Genomic DNA, 9,134 nt, shown 5'->3' on the forward strand with positions numbered 1-9,134 from the left:
GCTCCCAGTCCTGGTGAGCCAGTGTCCGAACTTGACAAGCCTGCCCGCCTCTCCACCGGCGTCCACCTGCCGGGGTGCGGGGCCTGGAGGGGTGCGGAGCACAGTGCCCTGCGGCGCCCGAAGGATGCGCAGTACTGGACCAGACAGTTTCATTAATAAAGGATCGCTTGCAGGTTCCTTTGCAGATGTGTCGGCTGGTATTCCTTTCCCTTCGCTGAGGAACTTTTGTTTCAAAGTTCGTGAGACTACTGCAGTCTAGACACATAATTTGCACTTTTAGTATTTGCTGACTTTTCTGTTTTAACCTGTTAGAACGTCTGCATTTTGGGGTCTTTAAAACTCTTCTTCCTCTTAGAGCGGACATGGCTCTAGGATTATGAGGCCATTTCGGGGAGAAGCTCCTCTCTGGCTGGACCACTTGGCTAACATTCCTTTTCTCCTTTGCTGCTACAGCTTCTCCGTCTCTCGGGCTTTGAAAGCACAGCATTTAAAACTCATCTCAGCCCTGAGATCTTTTCCTTCTCACAGCTCTTTGAGTGAATGAATAAACAAACTGTATCATGTAGGTTGGTTGGTCTGTTCCACAAAGCACATTGTTTATCTTTGGGGATTAATAGACTGTTGAAACAATCATGCCAGGCTACGGATCAGATTTAATAAATAATTAGTAAAACGCTACTCCTTGTTCAGAGGAGTGAGGCAAGATGTTCCGGGGGACGGAATTGGCTTACTCACCACCACCACACCCCCCGCCTCCCACTTGCAGTTTCCAAACTAGGCGCCTGCACCCTGCTGGTACTCCCACTATTACTCCCCGGGATAGCAGCTGCCCTGATTGGCACACCCCGCTGTCATCACCACCCAGGCATAAAGTTTCCAGTGTGAATTGTTTGAAAGAACACAGGTGTTAATCTTCAGATACCTGAAACAACAATGTTTTGGTTCTTCAAAATCTGGTTGTCAACAAATTTACTACTGAATCCCTCCTACCTGGTCGGTTCCCTGGGAGCCATAGAAGACTTGCTACTGCATAAGGAACTGTAGAAAATAATATAAAACTTTAATATGCAGCAAATTGCGTGATAAGTGCTCTGGCTCATGAGACGAGAAAATCAACAGGGGTGGGAGCATCCCGGACTGCTCTCTGGGAAAGGGGCAGGGGCGTGTCCATTCCGCTCACCTACCTGGCTGTGCCTGCTGGAGAACAGGTGCTTCAAAAATATGATTGGATTGAGTTTGTGTTGTATCTTGAGTGTACTTTAAGGACTGATTAAAGATTTGGTTGCGAAAATGAAAGGGGCTGCTAAGAGGGGACAGCTGCCCAAGTTGTCACTTAAACACAAATGAGCGAAAAGTGTATTGGGAGGACATGCGGTTCAGATGATCCATTTACTGTATTTTTATGTTTGTAGGAGTGGTTGGAAGAATAATGCATGTAAGTCTTTGACATCATGATGTACATCCGGCAAAGAAAAGAGGTAAAAACCGCCACTGCCACCGAGGTTTCTGAGGATTTTCCAGCACAAGAAGAAAATGGGAAGTTAGAAAATAAATTGCCATCTGGTAGGTGATTTAAACTGAAGCAGCGTTTGGGATTGCTTTTATTTCTGCATAATAAAAGAATCATTCTCCAATAGGGTTAAAATTGAGTGAGACTTAACAGTTGAGGAAACTTGTGCCGGCGCCCTGATATTCTGATTGCAATTTGATTATGTTGGTTTCACAATTTCAATTAGATAAAGGAGCTTTGATTAGAACACTGTCAGTTGTTCATTACTAACTTAAGGTTATGCCAGTCTAATTCTTTTTCTCCCTAGAGTAATATTTTTCCTCACCATTCATATTTTAGTCCAATTTTTGTTTTGTTTTGTTTTTTGATACTGGGGATTGAACTCAGGTTGTTTTCTTTATTTTCAGTCAAATCACTGAAATGTTTTCCTTTGCTTTTTATGGGGGGGCAGGAAAAGTGATCAAAACTTGGTAAATTGTTTATATAATGCTAAAGACTTGCTAAATGACATATCAGATGGCATTAATTGCCAGCTTTTTGTTTTCTGAATTGCTTTCCTAAGTATGGTCAGGATCTTTAAGCATGAAAAATTCCAAGCTTATTAGCCATTTTGGATATCTAACAGGATTTACAGTCTTTGCAGACCTGCTGATTCTTACCAGCCATAGCTAAGGAAGCAGTTTAATTTTTTTAAAAAAAGAGAGAGAGAAATCCAGGCATGGTGGTGCATACCTGTAATCCTAGCATTCGGAGGCTGAGGCAGGAAAATTGCCACGAGTTCATGGCCAGCCTGGACTACAGAGTGAGTTCAAGGCCAGTCTGAGCTACATAGCAAGACCCTGTCTCAAAAAAAAAAAAAAAAATCTTGTTTTAGGAGGTTATGCCACTTAAACTCAGCTAATAGCAACTAATTTAGACAATGCATAGTAGTTTTTTAATACAATGCTAATTCGATTGTTTCTTTAAAAAAAAAAAACGTAATTTGGGTGATTGTTCATTTACCAAAGCAGTATTTATCATATCAGAAAAAAAAACCCTGAAAACTAAAGAAAATTTTAAAAAAAAAGAAAAGGGCTGGGAATTTAGCTCAGTGGCACCATGCCTGTCTCATAAGTGCAAGGTCCTTGTACTTATGTCGATCTCTGGTACCAAAAAAAAAAAAAAAAAAAAAAAAAGGAAGAGAAAGAAAAAATGTTCCCTCGAATATCCATCCTAAGGCTACCACAGATGACTGAACTAATCTTTCTGTGTCTGTGTAATTCTCCAAATGTGTGTACTCCCCACCAGCATTCATATGTAGTTTTACAAAATTAAGACCTATGTGTTGGCTTATGAGTTACTATTTTTCTCTTACGTTATGAATATAAGTCAGTTGATATATATATATTAAAAATATTGTTACTCAACTCCGGGGGGCCCAACAGACCAGGCTCGCCACTCTCCCCAAAATGCCAGTCAAAGAGAACAGCAGTGATGAAGGGCAGGAAAGAGCCTTAGTCAGCATGGCCTTGCTAGGAAGCACAGATAGAGGCTCAAGATCTATCTTAGAGGTTTGGGGTTTTATAGGAAAAAAGGGAACAAAGGCAGGGGCTAAGGGTTTGCAGAACTAGGGGCTTTGCTCACAGTTTAAGCTGTCCTGGTCCAGTCCTGATCTGGTTGATGGTCCCTTAGGATTTGGTTATCTGAAGTCCTGGGAGAGACAGCATTGCTATCAGTTTCCCTCATGGACTGACAGCTCCTTCATTTCCTGTCATGTGGTAACTGCTCCTGCTAGGATGTGGGCGGGTCTTTGGGGTTCTGCTTTTCCTGGATCTGAAGTGGCTACAAGTTTAGGACAGTGACTCTTGAGACTTCTAGGGACTGCTCAAGCTTTTAGGAACTGAATGTTGTAACAGCTGGCACTTAAATGTCCCTGCCAATCCTGAAAGTTACTTTAATTAGTCTTATCTTGGTGACCTTATTGTTGAAGGGGGATGAGATAGGCTGGGTAGATCTAAGGTTAACAGACCTCATAATCCATTCCCTGAGTGATTAGCATACCTATGTGCAAACAGGAGCAGGGATCTGTCCCACAGTTTTAAGGTAATGAGGAAGACAGATAAAATGAAGACAGATGCCAGGCTTTGTGCTGCTTTTAGTTACCAGTTGAGACTGCAGACCTTGCCTCTAAGTCCCTGTTCCATTGTTGGTATATAATATTACCTGGTGTGGCTATAGCATATTTTAACTAATTCCTTCTGGAAGACCAGATGCTTTTCTAACCTTCTAATACAAATTGAACTGTGATAAATACCCTTGTGACCAAATGTTTGTTTAAAACTTTAATTATTTCTTTGGGTTATATGCTTAGACATGGAATTAACAATCAGATGGTACACTCATTTTGGTGGCTTTTACTCACGTTGCCAGGTTGCATTTCAAAGAGGTCTCAATTTATTTTTCTACCATCAGAATTTAAAGATGTCAAATACCCTTTCTAAAATAGAGTACTAATATTTTTAAGCTGTCAAATTAGCCAAGATTTTACAAGTACAACTCATTGTTTTGAAACGCTTTTTTTTTTTTTCTTTTTGGTAGCACTGGTAATTTTGAATGAATTTGAACGTTATTTCTTCTGTTACATTTATTAGCCATTTTTCTTTTGTACATTGCCTATTTATGTCCTTATAACCTGTTTCCTATTGGACTATTCATCATTGTTTATTATCTTGAAAGTATCTATGGTATTTAAGCTTTCTTATGTATGCTGTAAATATTTTTTTAGCTTGTACATATATCCTTTTAGTTATATGTTATTTTTCCTATGAGATTTTTAAGTAATCAAGGTTTTGGTAGCTTTTAATGAACAAACCACAAATTATCAGTAGATTAAAAGATTGTTCACATTTTAGACTTATAACCCATTTCTTCCTCTATTTAGCAAACTTCATAAAGTCTAGTTGTTCAGTTATGCCTGGATATTAAAGGTGAATATGACAATGTACTTATCCTTGAGGAGATCACTTTCTGGTTGTCAAAATGAACAAGTGAAGAGTTAGGAACATTGGAGTAAAAATTTATAAGAGCTGAAAACAAGGTAAGTATGGTGGCACTTACCTGTAGTCCCAGTTACTCGAGAGGGTAAGACAGGAGGATTGCTTGAGTCCAGGAGTTCATGACCAGTCTGGGTAACATAGCAAGATCCTGTCTCCTGGTGGCTCATGTCTTTAAGTCCAGCACTCTGGGAGGGTAAGGCAAGCAGGCAGGTTTGAGCCCAGATTGAGCAATTTAGCAACTTTGTGAGATCATGACTCAAAATAAAAAAGGAAAAAGGCTGAGGATATAGTTCAGTGAGAAGGACCTGGGTTCAATACCCAGTATGAGAGAGAGAAAAAGAGAAAGAGAAACTGTTTGCCAGGGAACAGGAAATGCTTCACCAGTGACAGGCACCTAGAACTCAGTTTACTTGATAGCCTGAAATTGAACTATGAAATTCTAAAATTTTCACTGTTATTTATATTTCCTTTTTCTCAAAGGTTGTACCAACAGACGATTTTGGAACATCCTGTCATTTACAGTTGGTGGAACCACTGCCCTGGGTATTGGACTCCTTACATCTGTCTACCTTGCCACCTTACATGAGAATGACTTATGGTTTTCTAACATTAAGGTATGGGGTTTCTATGAAGATTGTATGATGTATTCATTGACATCTCCAATAGTTAGCCATGTAGGTGAACCAAGACACAGTTTTGCCACAAAGAATCCAATGTCTGGAAAGATTTAATTCTACAGTTAAAACAAAACAAAAAAACCTTGTGTTTATTATTTTTAAATAATGTGTCAGAATTTTCCATCAGTTTTTTTATCAACTTTTCATTAACCTTTTCATCAACTTCAGTTATTCTACAGTCACTCTAGAATTTTTCAAAGTATCAACTATGAAATTGTTGCTGTAGTTCATAAGTAACATTTTTCTCAATGAAATCAAATAGAAGAGAATACTGTCTATCACATATAGTTGAGAATTGTTTTGTGAACTTTTCACTTTGATTATATATGTGTGTACAAACTGGGTCATAGTAGAAAATGAAGTATTGTTTTGTTTTGCTTTTGTCAGTAGAGAAAAAGAAAGAAAATTGAAGGCTGCTGTTCCAACTGATGGAGTCTCAGTCTGACTCCACAGATGGACTGCACTATGTTCGTTATCTTTCTAGTGTTATTTGCAGTTGGTTTTTTGAGTTGGGGAAGCAATACTTTCTTTGGAGAAAGAAGCCAGAATTTTCATCTGATTTTCAAGAGTCTTAACCCTTTAAATATTTTTTTAAAAATTTTTTTTCTTTCAACATTTCTAGAATTTATTTTGGCAGTGTTTGCAGAACAAGTATATAAGTTCACAGAAGCAAGCTTGTACATTGCCAGTGTTTTGATCTAAATATGTTTTTTTAATCTAATATATCAAGATCTTTGATCTTACTATCCATGACTTATACTTACTGCTTGTGAAGGTAAATACTTGCCTTCAAAACTGAAAATTATCATATTCAAAAGAATTTGGCATTTCCCAAAGGGAAGTTTTATTTTGCTTTTTGGGGTAATAAGGGTGAAACACAGGGTCTTCACACTGAGCTGCATCTCCAGTCTTCCTACCCTTCCTTTTTTCCCTTCCTTCCCTATGTCTGTCCCTCTCTTTCTTCCTTGCAACAGTCTAACTAAATTGCCCATGTTGGGCTTGAACTTGTGATCCTCCTGCCTCAGCCTCTCAGTGTTTAGAGTATAGGTGTGTACCACCCCCAAAGAGAGTTTTCTAAAGTATTTTGAGGTTTAGACCAAATTTTGAGAATGAGTCCCCAATTGAGACTCCTTTGAATGACAAATCTAAATAACTTCTATTATGCTTATTTTAAAAACATGACGTATTACTTCATAAGTACAGCACATATTTGTATAGATATCTTCATACACATTATCATGGTAACAAAGAATAATAATTCTTATCCTTCAGGAACATTTGGTGGGATTTTATGCCAAGAAAACTTTTACTCATCTCTTTTTACAATGGAGCACTTATAAATAGATTCCCTAGAATTAATCAATGTATGTTATTAACATATTTTGAATAAAGGCTGAAATATCCCAATGTGGACATCTAGCTAAAATTAAATGTTAGTAACAGTGTAGCAAGGAGAAGTATTGAAAGAGATCATATAATTTAATTATAAACTGTAAGTTTAGCTCTTTAAAACTTATAAGTAGCCTTTCTAGTATCCTCAAATAGGGATACATCATCATCAAGAAACCTCAGCATCATTGGGGTTTTTTTTTTTTTTGAGTTTTTTTCTTTTTTTTTTACTTTCGCTGGATTAAGAAAATCATTATACTTTTACCCAGTATTTATTGAGCACCTGTTGTTGGGTAACATTGAATTCAACTCTGCAGGGGACATGGAAGGAATAACAAACCCTTCTGAACTTGCCAACATATTTTCTAGTATAACAGATGAATTCAGAACATGTATTTGAAGCAGCAGGCCAGCAGAATGCCAGCAGGCACTGTGCACATGGTAGCAATACCACTAAATAAGACATACTGCTGTTCCCAAGGACCCACCCTCTTGATAAGGACACAAACAGATATCCAGGCAGTTCTAGGACATCCAAGTCAGCACTGTGATGGGGTGAGGGAGAGTACTGTGGGAGTAGTAGGAAGGGAGCCTAACCTACTGGAGCAATCAGGGAAGCTTTCCTAGAGGAAGCCATGGTTGAGGCCTGCAGGATGAGTTAATGAGGCCCACTAGGGAAGAGAGGTAAGTGTCATAGGAGAGGGACATGTACTGGAAATAAAAAAGCAAGGGTGCCTGGGGCATTGAATGTATTGGTACCAGTGCTGGAGAAGGGACTCAGAGTGGAAATAGGCCAGATCATGAAGGTCCTTTGTTCCACGTCTCAGAGATAGAGCTCTCTGTGAGTATAGTACAGAACCCTGTTTTCAATGGGGCAATGTTTGGGTTTTAAAAAAGATAGCACAGGCTGTAGTGTGGGGAACGGGTTTGAGAAGGGAAAAGCTAAAGTCAGAGAAAACCACTGCGATAACACAGTTCAGTAGATTCAGTAAGATGTGAACATCCAACTAAGATATTCAGTAAGTGATTCTTTTCTGTGTGCCACGCACTCCCTTAAGCCCTGGGAATATGACACTGAATATGATAATGGAATTTTATTCTGATGAGGAAAAAATAACAGAAACAAAACAAAATTTTAGTAAAATCAAACAGGATGATGACATAGTCATTAGAGTGCCACTCGGAATTGGAGAGTAAAACAGACTGCTTTGAGGACAAACCATGTATACCAAGGCCTAAATGCTAAGAAGGCATCAGCCAGGCTAATCTATCTCTGAGAACAGTCAGAGCAGAAGAAACAGCAAATCCAAAGGCTCTGAGGTAGGAATGAACTTGGCAAGTTAAAAATGGGAGCGTAAGCACATTTAGCCAGAATTTTATGAGCAATGACAAGAAGGGTGCGAGATAGGGGAACGTCAGCAACATTGTATGCTGGAAGGAACTGGAGAGAGGTGGACAGAGTTAGAGCTTATAGGAAGCAGACTTGGATAGATGTGTTGATGCCCTGTTTTTGTGGAAGATGAATGACAAGAACGACAGTGACCACCTGCTTTGTCCCATGAGCTGTTGGGTAGATGGAAGCACATGCCATTCACTGTGACAGTGAACTTACGGGAGGAGCAGTTCTGGAGGGCACAGTGACATTTGACCTCACAAAATTCCCAGCTTGAGGGTACAGTTTTCCATAAGACTGCCTTCATTTCAGATACCATTTTCAAGTCTAGGAGTCCCCAGGTGACCCTCACTTCTAAACAGCTGACTTCAAAGACTGAAGTTCCCAGGTTCAGCAGTTCACTAGCACAACTTGTCACTGGCAAGCACGGACCTTTCCTTTAGTGACAATGGAAATTAAAACTGAAGCAATGGTGTAATTTACAAGCAAAAGCAATAATTAATAAGAGAAAATGGTAAGGTCTTTAGCTTAGATATCTGACAGAACAAGCAGGCCCCTTAACAAAGGGAAATGGGAGAAAATAGGGAAAGGACTCTGGTACAGATAGCTGGAGGGGGCACACTGATGAAGAGGACCAAACTGGCCCATTCACAAAAGAATGGAGGCCACTTTGATGGGGTGCCGTCTTGGGCTGACATCTGATCAGTCATCTCAGTCCTGGTTTCGTAGCTTGAAAGAGTCCTCATGATCTGAGGGGCAGTTTAGTTTCTGTGAGATAACTGTCTCTGAAGCAGTCTCCCTCATGAGAGGCTCTGCTCTGTTGGAATCCAGGATGACTCTTGGCTTAGAGCACTGGAAACTGGGCATAGCTGAATGTCCACACAGTTCTTTTATCCTGAGTCATCAGTCCGAAGGGTGAAGAGATAGGCTAGGTGAACTTGGGGCTAATAAACCTTGTTGGCTAACTTTTAGATAGACATTCCCTAAATGACTGAAAAGACCTGTATACAGAGCTGATAAGGACTTGACTCTGAGTTTCACAGAATGATGATCAAGCTTTATACTACTTCTAGTGACCCATAATCGCTAAGTCCAAGTGAAGAATCACCTTTTTTTTTTTTTTTTTTTTT

General features: G+C 39.5%; 1 protein-coding gene across 5 annotated transcripts in view; it reads left to right on the forward strand.

Moving 5' to 3' along the window:
• The window catches only part of Dpy19l3 (dpy-19 like C-mannosyltransferase 3), a 76,563-nt gene that overhangs the window by 1,725 nt on the left and 65,704 nt on the right, over positions 1–9,134 (forward strand). For 4 of the 5 annotated variants that reach the window (XM_010640992.3, XM_010640990.1, XM_010640994.1 and 1 more), the window contains exons 2-3: positions 1,413–1,563; positions 5,026–5,159. In XM_010640992.3, the coding sequence (XP_010639294.1) occupies positions 1,452–1,563; positions 5,026–5,159 (246 nt within the window). In that variant the 5' untranslated portion in view covers positions 1,413–1,451. Of the gene's footprint in view, positions 1–1,059; positions 1,209–1,412; positions 1,564–5,025; positions 5,160–9,134 lie in introns of those variants that run through there. The other variant, XM_010640991.3, reaches the window with a different exon arrangement.

Source organism: Fukomys damarensis, unplaced genomic scaffold, assembly GCF_012274545.1.
Source record: "Fukomys damarensis isolate Sample0158 unplaced genomic scaffold, DMR_v1.0_HiC HiC_scaffold_19, whole genome shotgun sequence".
Taxonomy (NCBI): Eukaryota; Metazoa; Chordata; class Mammalia; order Rodentia; family Bathyergidae; genus Fukomys; species Fukomys damarensis.